Source organism: Lynx rufus, unplaced genomic scaffold (assembly GCF_022079265.1).
Source record: "Lynx rufus isolate CCGP_SWC_20201006 ecotype Redwood Valley unplaced genomic scaffold, mLynRuf1.p SCAF_1, whole genome shotgun sequence".
Lineage (NCBI taxonomy): Eukaryota > Metazoa > Chordata > Mammalia > Carnivora > Felidae > Lynx > Lynx rufus.
Window position 1 is genome coordinate 158,560,267 of NW_025814823.1, and position 13,466 is coordinate 158,573,732.

Sequence of the window (13,466 nt, forward strand, 5' to 3'; positions counted from 1 at the left end):
ATTGTATGTACTCAGCCCGTAGCTCATTCCTTTTCAAATAGCAATTGTTGAATGGGTAGATGGAGAATGATTATAAAAAGATAGTTTTTCTCTGTTCTTTGTTACTCTGATTTATTCTTTAAGTTTATAAATGACCACTAATACTCTGGATGTAAAGAGATTTGTGTCGGTCATTTGGGATGGAGAGTACTGTAGTCGCTATACTTTACTCTGACTGACAGCACTGATCCCACAGTGATATTTTGGTATGTATGAGTGCTGATGATTGTGCTTTTTTTTAAGCTTATTTATTTATTTTGAAAGAGAGAGGGAGGGGGAGAGAGAGAGAGAATCCCAAGCAGGCTCTGCACTGAGCCTAGTGTGGGGCTGGAACACACGAACTGTGAGATCATGACCTGAGCTGAAACCAAGAATTGAACACTTAACTGACTATGCCCCTGATGGTTGTGCTTTAAAATTGGCTGTCCCTAGATGTTAATAGGACTGTGCTGTGGTAGTCCTGCAGCAGAAAGTCACTGGCTTAGAAGTCAGGTGGCCTAGGTCCCAACCCTGGCACACACAGCTCAAAGGGCCCCTCTAGCCACCACCCCCCCCAACAATCCCCACCTTTGCCTGGGTGATGCCCCTTATATTTTAATGACGATGTCACTTCCTTAGCATCACCTGTCCTGACCATCTTCTGAACTAATTCTGGTTGCCAAGTCTGTGTTTTTATGGGAACCTGTGATTTTCCTTTATAGCACTTATCACAAGTAATTATTGCAGTGATTATTCTATTAATGTCCTGTCTGATGAGGCTGAAAGTTCCGCAATGACAGGAACATGTCTAGCAATTGCACCACCGTGTTCCTGTCTCCTGACAGAGTACCTGGCACAAACTTACTCTGGGTAAATACCATGGGGCCAGTGAACTGGGGTAGATTTGACAAGGCACTTACCCTCTGTGAGATATCTTTTTCTTCACCTGTTTAAAACCACATATTAAGGTTTATCTTTAAAGTTCTTCAAGTCAGAGCTTTATGGATAAACTCTTCAATAACAATCAGTTACTCACATACATGATCAGAAATTTAAATGGTACAGAATTAAAATGAAACTGTATTCAATCCCTCACCAGAGATAACAAATATTAAAAGTTCATTGTTTTCACAAATAGAAGAAAATAAAACAAACCACAGTTCACTGGAGTTGAATGGATTCACAGTGGGGTGGGATTATTTTCCTTATTTTCTGATCCCATGAAGTAGCTGTCCTATTTCACTTTCAAAATGTTTAGTGCCTTTGTGATGGGATAGAACTTTCATGGAGGGATCTGTGCTGAGAACAGGTGTGGCCAAGGCCTTCAGCTAAATTCCTGTGATAACCTGCTCCATGCATATTTATAGCTATCCATGTAGATTTTACTGTTCTGGGGTGGGGTGGGGGGTTTGAAAGTCTTCTTTATAGGATTTGAGGATCACATCCAGCTATTGCTTAATAAAGGAGTAAGGCAGATTGGATATTCCAAGGCTGTGTGATTTCAGGAACGTTTTAATAAACATAGAGGTTTAGAAATAATGTTTACCTAAGGATTTGCAGCTTAAAAAGCACTTTCATGTAGAGTGTTTGGTCTTTTATTTTAAATGATTGAGGGAAATCATTGAAGGAATGGGGTGTGGCAAATGGATACATTAATTCTCACAGATTAAAAAAATCTCAAGGAAAAATGAATATTTATGTATTTGTCCTTTAATTTGATGGGAAAATCTACCTTGGTACATTTTCTAGCTCTTTATCCCAAAGAGAATGTGAGAGACACTACTCCACTCCTGCTACAGTGACCAAGTGTGGTATATTTTGGGGTGAGGGAGTGCCTTATTGGTGCCTAATAGTGCTCAGGAATAAAGTTCATATGGTTTGTTTGAAAAATCAGTATACTAAAACTTTGGGCTTTTATCTGAAAATTGTGGTAATTTATTATTAGCACCAACATACTCTACAGTAAGTGAGGTCTGTGGGGAAGGTGATTTTGTTCACGGTCCATGGGTTATAGTAGGTTCATACAGTCACCTTGAGTGGTAGTGTGTGGGGGTGGCGAGAGTGAAGAAACCAACAAGCATGGGCTCCTCCTGCCCTGGGACTTAGCCTCAGAAATGGCTCAGAGCCAGACATCAGAGACAGGCTCTGGGTATTCTTGGCAGGGCAGCAGCTGTTTACTGACAGCCTGTTACTTAAGAAGTAAGTTACTTAAGAAGTGCCAGATGGAATCCCTAAGCTTTAAAACCTAACAGACTCAAATGTTATGGAGGTTTAAATGAGCCTAGGTTGGAATTCCCAAATAAACTAGGGTTTATTTAATATTCACCTAGGTAATGCAAGTTAAGTACTATCATAGTAGTCAGTACCATGCAAGTATCCATATGCACTCCCCGTTACTTGGGTGATTAGATTGCAAGGACTAATTCCACCATCCCCTTGCATCCCTAGGAATGGTGTATCTTGAAACTTCAATTATCATCATCACCTCTTGCCCTGCAGGGAGGAGCCTGGATGAGACAAATAATACAGCAGTATCACCTTTGCAATACCATTCCCACCTTCTCTTGCTTATGTGACACTGAAAGGACAATTCTGATCTTCCTGAGTCTTTTCTAGTGCTACATCCTGCTCTTTCTGTCTTTTATAATATCTTGGGACTAATGCATTAGTAATTTAATAAGCACCTACAATATGCCAGACATTTAATTATCTCAAATACCTAAAACCCTGCAAAAGAGCCAACATTGACCTCATTTTATATACCTAGGAAACTAAGACTGCTAGTAATTGGCGGAGCTCACATTTGAACATAATTCTGTCAAGTTTTAAAGTCTGTGTTCTTCCTAAAAATAAGGCAGACAATAATTAAAATATTTACTGAGCACTTATGCACCAGGTAGTAATAAACTTATAAGATAGTTATCTACTAAAGAAAAATTGAGAAAGAGGAAACTAAAAATCAGAAAATTGCCCAAGATTATTTAGTAAGTAGTACACCCCAAATTTGCACCCATTTGATCTGGTTGTAAAGGCTTTGCCCACTGAGCAAGACCACCTACTGGACTTTTGTGGGAGTTGTACTCTAGAAGAGGTAAAACCAAGGTAGAGTTAAGAACAAGTATGGTTAAGAGGAATTGAAAGACAAAGTGTTTGCAGGTTAACCAGAATCAGACTTTCTCTTTCTTTACTTTCTAGGTGTCAGCTTCTTCTGCTTCCACCAGCAAGTCTTCCAGTATGAATCCCACAGACACCAAGGTATGAATAGTCTTTAAGGGTGTACTTGGGTGAACGCCTTTAAGTGATTATTTTATAAAGCAAAACAAATGTAGACTGACAAATGTGTTATATGTCCTAACAAGCTTAAGTTATGGAAGTAAACATTTTCTTCCTAATTTATAGAGATCTTTGGAAACCCACCTTTCCTTTTAATATTTACCTCAAGTATCATCTGTGCACTTCTACATTGTTTTAGAATATCTAGACAAGAGAAGTAATCCAGAGATTTTTTGTTGTTGTTCTAGGCTTGATGGAGTTTTTAAATTATAAAATGATCTAAGTACATTTTTCTGGATATAGTGAAGAATATGAATGCTTGTTATTAAAATAATATTCTTATTTTATAATATTCTAGCCATTTAAAACTCAATGTACAGGGGCGCCTGGGTGGCTCAGTTGGTTAAGCATCCAACTTCAGCTCAGGTCATGATCATGGTTAGGGAGCTCAAGCCCTACGTTGGGCTCTGTGCTGAGAGCTCAGAACCTGGAGCCTGCTTTGGATTCTGTGTCTCCATTTCTCTCTCTTCCTCCCCCACTCATACTCTGTCTCTCTCTCAAAAATAAACAAACATTAAAAAAAATAATAAATAAATAAATAAAACTTAGTGTACAAATGAGAAAATTTATACTAAGTGAACATGAAACAAGTGACATAATACTGGTTACTTTAGATACTTTCTTAAGTTTGTGAAATTTTAGTCCTATGGGACATCTTATTGATAAACATTTGAACTCTATTTGGGATTTATTCTAATAATCATTTCTTGGAATTTCAGTAGAAAAAGAATGCTGTACGGTGGAGTTATCACATAGAGTAAGCCTAGTTCTGAAGAGTTGGCTAAAGCTGCCTTAACCCTCTCCCTTAGTTACCGTATCTCAAGCTGTGTTTCTTGGACAATTGGGGTGGAGAATTAAAGCGGGCACATTTTCAAGAAGCTCTTAACTAATTTTTATGAGCCAGTATCCTTTAGTGCCCTTAAAAGCTAACCCAGCTCCATTATTATTAAGTTGCTCTTGTTTAAAATCACTGACATGTTTTTTGCTTTCTGTCTTCCATGTTACTTTGCTATCCCAGTAGGATCCTATATCAAAACTTAGTACTGGCACTGTAATTTAGTGCTGTTGGGAGATCCTATAGTGTCTTGTTGAGCTGTTTATTTGTTTGTTTTAAATATTTATTTTAAATATTTAGATTTTAAGGGGCGCCTGGGTGGCGCAGTCGGTTAAGCGTCCGACTTCAGCCAGGTCACGATCTCGCGGTCCGTGAGTTCGAGCCCCGCGTCAGGCTCTGGGCTGATGGCTCAGAGCCTGGAGCCTGTTTCCGATTCTGTGTCTCCCTCTCTCTCTGCCCCTCCCCCGTTCATGCTCTGTCTCTCTCTGTCCCAAAAATAAAAAAAAAAAAAAAAAAAAAAAAAAAAAAATAAATATTTAGATTTTAAGTATTTAAAATGTTTAAATATTTAATTCAAATATTGTTGAGAGATAGCATGCAAGCAGGGGAGGGGCAGAGAGGAAGACGGAGAATCTAAGCAGGCTGCAGGATTCGAGCTGTCATTGTAGAGTCTTATATGGGGCTCAGACTCATGAACCATGAGATCATGACCTGAGTTGAAGTTTCATGCTTAACCAACTAAGCCTCCCAGGTGCTCCTCATGTTCAGCTATTTTTGAAGGACATTGTAAGTATCTTGAAGTATACTGTTCAAATCTCTTATAAATGTCATCTAGCATTTCTTTTAACTTAAAAAAATTTAATCTAAAATTGTTTTTATTTAGTATTTTACATGAATTTTTAAATTGTTTTCAAAATATACATTACCTGATCTATTCATCTATTAGTTGTCACTATTTACGAAGACCAAGCTTAATCTTAGAATATTGAAAAAAACTTATCTCAGACTACCGGAGAAGCATCAACCAATAACAAATTATCATTGAGTTCAGAGTCCATGAAAAATTAAAGGAGAGCCACAAATCTAGGATTTCTTTTTTATTATTTTGGTTCTCATTTGACCCATTGCCTGACTCTAATCCATTGCCCCTGACTTTCGTTTCGAGGACCAGTGCTTATTTCAAGTGTCCACAAACCCTTCAACCATTTGCTAAGGATTAATCACGAGAATTCCCTGAAGTCCTACAGAACTAGAGGAGGGGAGGAGAGAGAGGGGAAAGTAGGGAAAAAGTGGGAGAGACCAAAATAAGTGTCTTGGTGATGAAATATCACCAATGGCTGACTCAGGACCACTTTTGGCATCAACTCCCTTTCTTGGTGGATTTCAGTTACAATGTTTTTGTGATGTTTGTGTCATAACATTTATACTAGCCTTCTCTTGAAGATTTTTGTGAATGTGAACTTGAGTGTATTTTTTCAAATATTTTGAGCTTTTAGAAAAAAGATGTTAATTCAAGATAATACCTATACTGAATCCTGTGTTCCATACCTTTCAAATAAAAGTCCATATACCTCTGAAGAGGAAGGATATGTCTAGATCTAAGTTCTTTCTCTCTTGCCCCTGGTGCATTAGAATCAGTGGTCATACTGCTGTAGTTAAGATGGAAGGTCAGATTTCTAATCAGGATAAAATCCCTGAAAGACTATGTAGCATGAACAATGGAACCAGATGGCCTGGTGTGGAATCTCATTTCATATCAGCCATGGTATTCAGAAACACATCTTTGCTTTTGTTTCCTTATCTGTACAGTTTGGATAATAGTACATGTTTCACAAGCCTATGTAAGAAAACAAACATTAAGGGTATTAGTGCCTGTCCTACAGCAGATGCCCAGTAGGAGCTGTCTAACACTGGAGAGACAATGTTGTACAGTGTGGTGATTGAGAACACAAAACCCCAGCTCTACCATGGGTATCCTTGGGAAGTTATTTAACTTCTTTGTACCTAAATTTCTCATCCCTGAAGTGGAGATGATGATAGGATGATGATGATACCTCCCTCATAGAATTATTATGAGGACTGAGTTGGCATATGTAAAGTTTGGAGCAGTCCTTGATACTAAGAGGTAATCAATAAGCATTAGTTATTATTGTTATCACTATTATGTTAAGCACCACCACCTTCACCAAAAATAAATTTGGGAAATGTATTAGCAACTACTAATAAAAATATTCCATTATAAACTACTTACATGTGTGAGCATAAATTCTTAATTGTTTTGTAGAGTTCTTCCTTGCAACATCTTGATTGACAAATTACAAAGTAGAAGCTGTTCATAGATCTAAACCACTACAATACCAGCTGCTTGTTTTCCTTAATAATCATTAATAAATTTCATTTGCATAAATTCAAAAAGCATAGTAGCAAATACAGAAACTAATTAACAAAGATCCTAATTGAAAGGATCCCAAATTAAAATTCCTTTAAAAAGATTTGTGTGGTTATGAACTTGGTTTCCTTCTCAAACAATATGTATGTTGGTATAATGAGGGTCCATTCGTTATAGGAGGAATGTTTGTATTTTCATGGCTGAAGCACAAGGCATGATACATCAAGAGGGTATTTGGTGTTGGCTTTTTCAAATAGAATAAAAAATAGGAGTTTATGTTAACACCACCAAATAGATAAAAAGGAAAGAAATGACAGGAAATATTAGGCCTAATTTTTCATCTTTTATTTTGAAAAGTTCAAAAATGTTTAATCCAGTTTTATTCCAGTTTTCACATCTTGCCTATACCAAGAATGCATGTATGTACTTAAGGGATTGTATTTTTCGACACAAATGACCTTTGGTTGGGTAAAACCGAGTAAAACACTCCAGTAAAGGGCTTAAGTCACAATGAGACCTTCTGAAGCATTCTTAGAACTTTAGATTATATTGTGCATAAAAAATCTATGTACTGTTTACAGGATTGTTATAAAATTTCAGAAAAAAATTTGACAGTACTTATGGCTATTGATTTGGTCATAACCAAGCATTAGAAATATAGGTGGAAGAAAATGGCCCAATCAGCCTGTACACAGAGAAATTGAAGGAAAGGGGTCAGAAGTTAGTTTTTCTAATGGCGATTTTATAGATTTTTATCATGGAAAAAAAAGTAAATCCAAATTGCAATATTTGCTTGAGGCTTTAGAATTTTAGTGCCTACCACTTCTTGGAGTTATATACATATGCATGGAGTAGATGCAGTAGAGGAGTAGAACGAGTCTCGATATAAACATTTAGCCCAATGATACATGATACTTATTTGACTGTCAGATTAAATAAAATCACACTTGGGGCTGTGCTCTTGTATTAGGCTATTCCAATCAGCAAACAGATGGAAGGACAGCATTCCCCCAGCAAGAAAAGACCCAAAAAACAGGTGATGTGGTTCATTGTACTAGGGGACATTTCTGTTTGCTAATGGTCGCCTCACCTGCTCAGCATGCACTAATAATTACAGTTCGAGATCTTCAGTAACTCACTCATCACGGACTTTGTGTTAGGCTTGGTGACCCATCGCTCATATTCTGTCACTAAAACTAAATGTCACTGCTTTCTGTTCTCCTTGGCTCTGTCACCATCCCATTGTTTCACATTGACAGCCAAAACCTGTGGTATTTCACACAAAGATCAGTCATATCATTGGCTTTGAAGGATGAAGACTTTTTTTTTTTGTTTTGCTTATATATTAGCTACAATGTTTGTAGCAATAAATTTTTACATATCTTTGGTATACATAAGTAAGATGTAAATTGCTATCTAAAAGTAAGAGCAGAGGGGCGCCTGGGTGGCGCAGTCGGTTAAGCGTCCGACTTCAGCCAGGTCACGATCTCGCGGTCCGTGAGTTCGAGCCCCGCGTCAGGCTCTGGGCTGATGGCTCAGAGCCTGGAGCCTGTTTCCGATTCTGTGTCTCCCTCCCTCTCTCTCTGCCCCTCCCCTGTTCATGCTCTGTCTCTCTCTGTCCCACAAATAAAATAAACGTTGAAAAAAAAAATTAAAAAAAAAAATTAAAAAAAAAATAAAAGTAAGAGCAGAGTGTTAGTGTACTTAACGTGTTTATCTAAACAGTTAAAATTCCAAGAAAAGTATAATAAACTTAACTCAGAAAGCTTATATTTAGATCAAAATCATCTCCTTTGGAAAGCTTTCTTAGTTGAAGAAAATCTATGTTAAACTTTATAAACTATGTCTTTTTTTTCCCTTTCTTCTGTAATTCCTTCCCTCTTTTCTTTATTTTTCTGAGTTTAGGCTGCAAAAACAGAACCTGAAAACAAGTCACAATCAACTAAGGTAAGTAATTTAAGTCAACTAATGAGTTGTTTGGATTCTTAGCAGTAATAATGAATAAACAATTTACTCCATTGGTGCTACTGAATGGTAAAAGGATTTTTTTGTCAGCTAATTTAATTAATTTTGGATTACCCTTTTAAACATTTTATAGAGCATAAGTGAATAATTATAACATTAAGTCCATACATTAAAATGAATTTATTTTGTAAATGAAAACAATATATTTCAGAAGGCATTTTGTTCAGGTCTAGATTTTTGTTATAGTTGAAGTCATTGTTAAAAAAAGCAGTAGGAACCAAGGAGAAAGGACAAAGGGTAATGAGTATCCAGTTACTTTAAAAATGGGACATCAAGAGTAAATGTCTTTTGAACCCAGCACCTAGATGACTTACAGATGAGAGTCTTTGCTAAGAGTATCCTAGGTTTATCTTGACAGTTTTATCTCAGTTTGTGGAATGAGTTCCAGTTTCTCAGGAGACAACTCTGACTTTCCCTTGGGAGTGGCTTCCCTGACTCATGGCTGTCTAGACTGAAAGCCAATCTGTATCCATGTGGAGATAGACCCCAGGGTGTCTGCAGGCAAATGTTTATCCTACATATGATGGTGCACATTACTTCTTTCAAGCATGCTTAAGCAAATACTCAGATAAGACTGCAAGGCTTCCTGTGGGAAAGCACAGAGATGTCCTTTAAATGCAGGCAAGGGGAGGTCATCTGGGTGGAAGGTGAACTTATCTGATTGTATGTAGCTCCTTTGGGTTTACCGCTCAGAATGATAATCTTATAGTCCACTATAGGGGAAGAATTGAGCTGCAAGGTGGAAATCATCTGCTGTTCCATTTGGTTGTTTACACAATCTCAAGAGAATTGGGTTTCTGGTGATATCTCCTTCTCGACTTGTAACACAGAAAAGACTATGTAAATCATTAAATTGCAGAAATACCATGTTCATTCCCTACAAAGGGAGATTTTTATTTTATTTTATTTTATTTTATTTTATTTTATTTTATTTTATTTTATTTTATTTTAAATTTTTTTAATGTTTATTTATTTTTGAGACAGAGAAAGACAGAGCATGAATGGGGCAGGGTCAGAGAGAGAGGGAGACACAGTATCTGTAGCAGGCTCCAGGCTCTGAGCTGTCAGCACAGAGCCCGATGCGGGGCTTGAACTCATGGACTGCGAGATCATGACCTGAGCCGAAGTCAGATGCTTAACCGACTGAGCCACCCAGGCGCCCCCAAAGGGAGATTTTTAAAAGAAAGAATCTAGAGTAGGATTCCCAATCAACAAACTCAGAGGTCACAGTGATCATGTGACATCTCTGTGAATGGACTTGCGTTTACTAAATGATCTGTATGAATTGTGAAAAACAGCCAATAAGTTAGAGATACATACCTATTTGAAAAATCATTCTAAGTGAAATGCTAATTTTTTATTACTCTTATGATTGTCATTATCATGCTTTTGGTAGAATAACTATTGACAAGCAGAACATGTGTATTCCTCTAAGTGAGCCTTTCCCAAGTGAGGCAGAAGGGTCTAATTTGGAGTTCTGTTCTTAAGCCTGTTTGGAAGTAATAAAAGAAAGGACTCCAATGTAACTGAGATTTTATCTTTTGAAATTAACAGCCATCTGTGGTTCCTGAGAAAAAAACCCAAGAAATAAAGCCAAAGGAACACAAAGAGGTAAGTGACCATCATTAAGACTTGTTATCAAGGGTGCCTGGGTGGCTTAGTCGGTTAAGCGGCCGACTTCGGCTCAGGTCATGATCTCTCAGTCCATGAGTTCAAGCCCCGCGTCAGACTCTGTGCTGACAGCTCAGAGCCTGGAGCCTGTTTCAGATTCTGTGTCTCCCTCTCTCTGACCCTCCCCCATTCATGCTCAGTCTCTCTCTGTCTCAAAAATAAATAAACGTTAAAAAAAATTAAAAAAAAAAAAAAGACTTGTTATCAATAGGTAGGTGAAGCCTTTTTTGTGTGTGAGGGATAAAATTCTGAACTCTCATTTATTTGTTTTTCTGGCTAAAATGGCACCACCATGTGGCAGTAGCAGGATTTGCAATTTATTAATGTCCTATGAACGCTCGCACTTCATAGAGGAAAGCATCAATATTTGTTGTGTTGTTAACAGTGTGGTGTGTGTGTTTCAGCCAAAAAGCCTACCCAAGCATGCATCAGATACAGAAAGCAAGCATGTTCATAATGAAAAAGCAGTTTCCAGATCAAGTGAGCAGTCGACATCTGAGAAATCAACAAAACCAAAGGTATACCTCTCAGATTGATAGGAAAACACTACCATCAACTAGAGAATAAGATGCACGTCCTCTATCTATATGGACATGTGTAGTTGAATCTGTGGAGCTATGCTGAACATACCTTGTATTGTAAGGATTTGGTGCTATCATTTTACTGGTTTTGCAAATAACCTTGTGGAAACTTGGGCCTCTGGAAAGCTCAAGAAATACATCAGATTGGTTGAGGGGAAGTTCAGTCCAGCCTTCTTCCACTGCCCAGCAGTGCCCAGTCATGACTACAAGGCAGCAGACTCTGGTGTCTCATGGACGGGAAGCTTGGGGTACTGGTTGCTACCTGGGCCCCTCTTCTCAGAGTTAGGAGCACAGATGCTCTGCATGATCTGCTCTTTACATGGAACTCTGAAAGAGGTGTTTAGAATTTCGTTGTAGAAGAGATGAATTTATAGAGCCAAAAAATCAGAAATAGATTCCATGCACAGCTAATGGAGGTCAACTCTTTGAAGAATAAACACTTATGAGAAGAACTTTTCCATTGAGAGCTCTTAGAAGACATCTAGTAGACCTGCTTGACAAGGGACTTGATAGAAGGTGGTTATACAAATGTGGCTCATCACTTAAAGGCAGCCATTATGTGTTTTGTTCAATTCTATTTTGTTTGGCTTGCAGTATTACTAAAATTTTTTTAATGCGTTGCCAACAATTCAAGTCATAATGTTTCACATAAAATTCAAATTTCTAGCTTCTCTTGAAACATCAGATTATGTGGCAACAATTGGCTACAACTTTATAACAATTTATCACAGTCCCTACCTGGCCCCCTTCAAAATTTGTGCACCTGCGTGCATTCTGTAGCTCTTGAGTCCAGCCTTATGTGGTCCCCACTGTTGTACTATGTGTAGTAGAAGCTAGTAACCTTTTCCTCAGCACTGAGTCCATGATAGTTATAACTGGCTCAGTAGTGATACTTGAAATGCTTGATCTTGAAAACAGTCATTCACAGATACTTAGTTCTGTTAATCTTTTTATCCCCTTTAGACTAAATCACAGGATGCAGTTTCTGCTGGCAGAGAAGGTGTTGCTGATATAGCTGCAGCATCTGCCAAACCAGATAACAAGGTAAGCACACCTAAGCAGACATGAAGTGTATGTGGGCCTCACTGCCTGTCGGGTCTCTCTTATGAAAAATGCGTGCTCGGTGAAGACCCATTACAACCTGGGTTTTTGTTTGGTTCTCAGTAAGCATTTAGGGATCTGGTGCTACCATGCTCAAATAACCTGTATTTGGTACAACCGAGCACTGTTCTTTATGTGAAATTTAGTGAAGAAGAGGATGCATCTAAAAGATACAGAGTGAGCAAGATAACAAAACTGATTTGAGAATTCATGTGTTCAGTAAATATTTACTGAGCACCTGCCATGTGTAAGGCCTGGTATGAGTACCAAGAAAATTAAAATGTGAGTTGACTCAGACCCTGCTTTCAACAATATTTATAGCTTTGAAATTAAGCAAATAAAATTGCCATATGTGAATAAGCATTTCTCTCAGCTTTCAACCTGGAGAGCATCTATCTTGATATGAGTAAATAACAAGCAGTCATAACATATACATGAGTTGATAGGGGAAGTTTTCAAAGGAGACATCCCAGCCCTCTCAGGAGAGAGTATATATGCTCCTCTGACTAATGATGGGCAAGTCTTCTTTAGATCATTTGAAGAGCTATTTCAAATACTAGCCTGGAAATGTAAGATGAGAAGTAGTCTACTGTTTCTACCCATAGCAAGGCAGAGTTACTAATCAGTTTACAGGCCATGTCTCTCTAGAAATGCTCCTTACTTCTCTGGAAGCCCCAATTAACTAATTGCAGCAAAAGTAAGAAGATAGAAATGAATTTTTTAAAAAGTAGTATTGATTTATCTGTTTTCCTGATTTTCAAAATAGGAAAAGTATCCCCCTTCAGGCTAGATGGTAAGGAAGGTCATAGGATAAAAGTATGGCACATCTTGAAACACCGGTTTTTCTCAGATTTTGAAAAGGAAGAGACACATTAGTTTGTATGCAAACTAATGCAGATATTCTATGGAGTGATGGCAAAATATACATAAACCTTTAAATGAAAATACTCATATTTAAAAAAAATGTGTTTTCTTGTATATTTTCTTGAGACTCCCACCCCCTCCCCACTCTAAGGATAAATGTTACTCTCTGTTGTTGATGAGGGCTACTTAGATGAAAATGTTTGAAAAATGGTTAGATTTAAGACAGAAGATTAGATTTGTTCCAGAAGATTTAAAAATGTCGTCAATTTGAAATTTTATGCTAGATATAAAGTAGTCAGGGAAAAAGTGAAAGCTAACCAGTAACATGAGAGGCATATGTGGAAGTCTGGTGTGCTTGAACTTGTGGCAAAGCATTTCACTTTGTTTGTCCCTGATCCATCTCCCTGAAGTGAGGGTGATCAGATCTTCAATTGGGGCTGGGGTACTTAGCATGTTTAAAGCACTGTGGTGTGACTGCAGGACACCCTAGCAGCAGGCTAGCGCATCCAGGGGCGGGAAGAAGACAGAATCCCTGGGACTGCATTCCAAGGCAGATTAAGACAAGCTCCCACTAGAAGCTCTTTGGTGGGGAATGGAGGGCTTCTGTCTGTTTGCAGGATTACACACACTTTGAGTAGATCCAGTTTGA

General features: G+C 37.9%; 1 protein-coding gene across 19 annotated transcripts in view; it reads left to right on the forward strand.

The window, feature by feature from the left end:
- Positions 1–13,466, forward strand: part of CAST (calpastatin) — a 108,109-nt gene that overhangs the window by 55,272 nt on the left and 39,371 nt on the right. For 7 of the 19 annotated variants that reach the window (XM_047089454.1, XM_047089486.1, XM_047089377.1 and 4 more), the window contains 6 exons: positions 3,214–3,273; positions 7,546–7,611; positions 8,481–8,522; positions 10,155–10,211; positions 10,676–10,789; positions 11,816–11,896. In XM_047089454.1, the coding sequence (XP_046945410.1) occupies positions 3,214–3,273; positions 7,546–7,611; positions 8,481–8,522; positions 10,155–10,211; positions 10,676–10,789; positions 11,816–11,896 (420 nt within the window). The remainder of the gene's footprint in view (positions 1–3,213; positions 3,274–7,545; positions 7,612–8,480; positions 8,523–10,154; positions 10,212–10,675; positions 10,790–11,815; positions 11,897–13,466) is intronic. The other 12 variants (XM_047089494.1, XM_047089528.1, XM_047089431.1 and 9 more) reach the window with 3 other exon arrangements.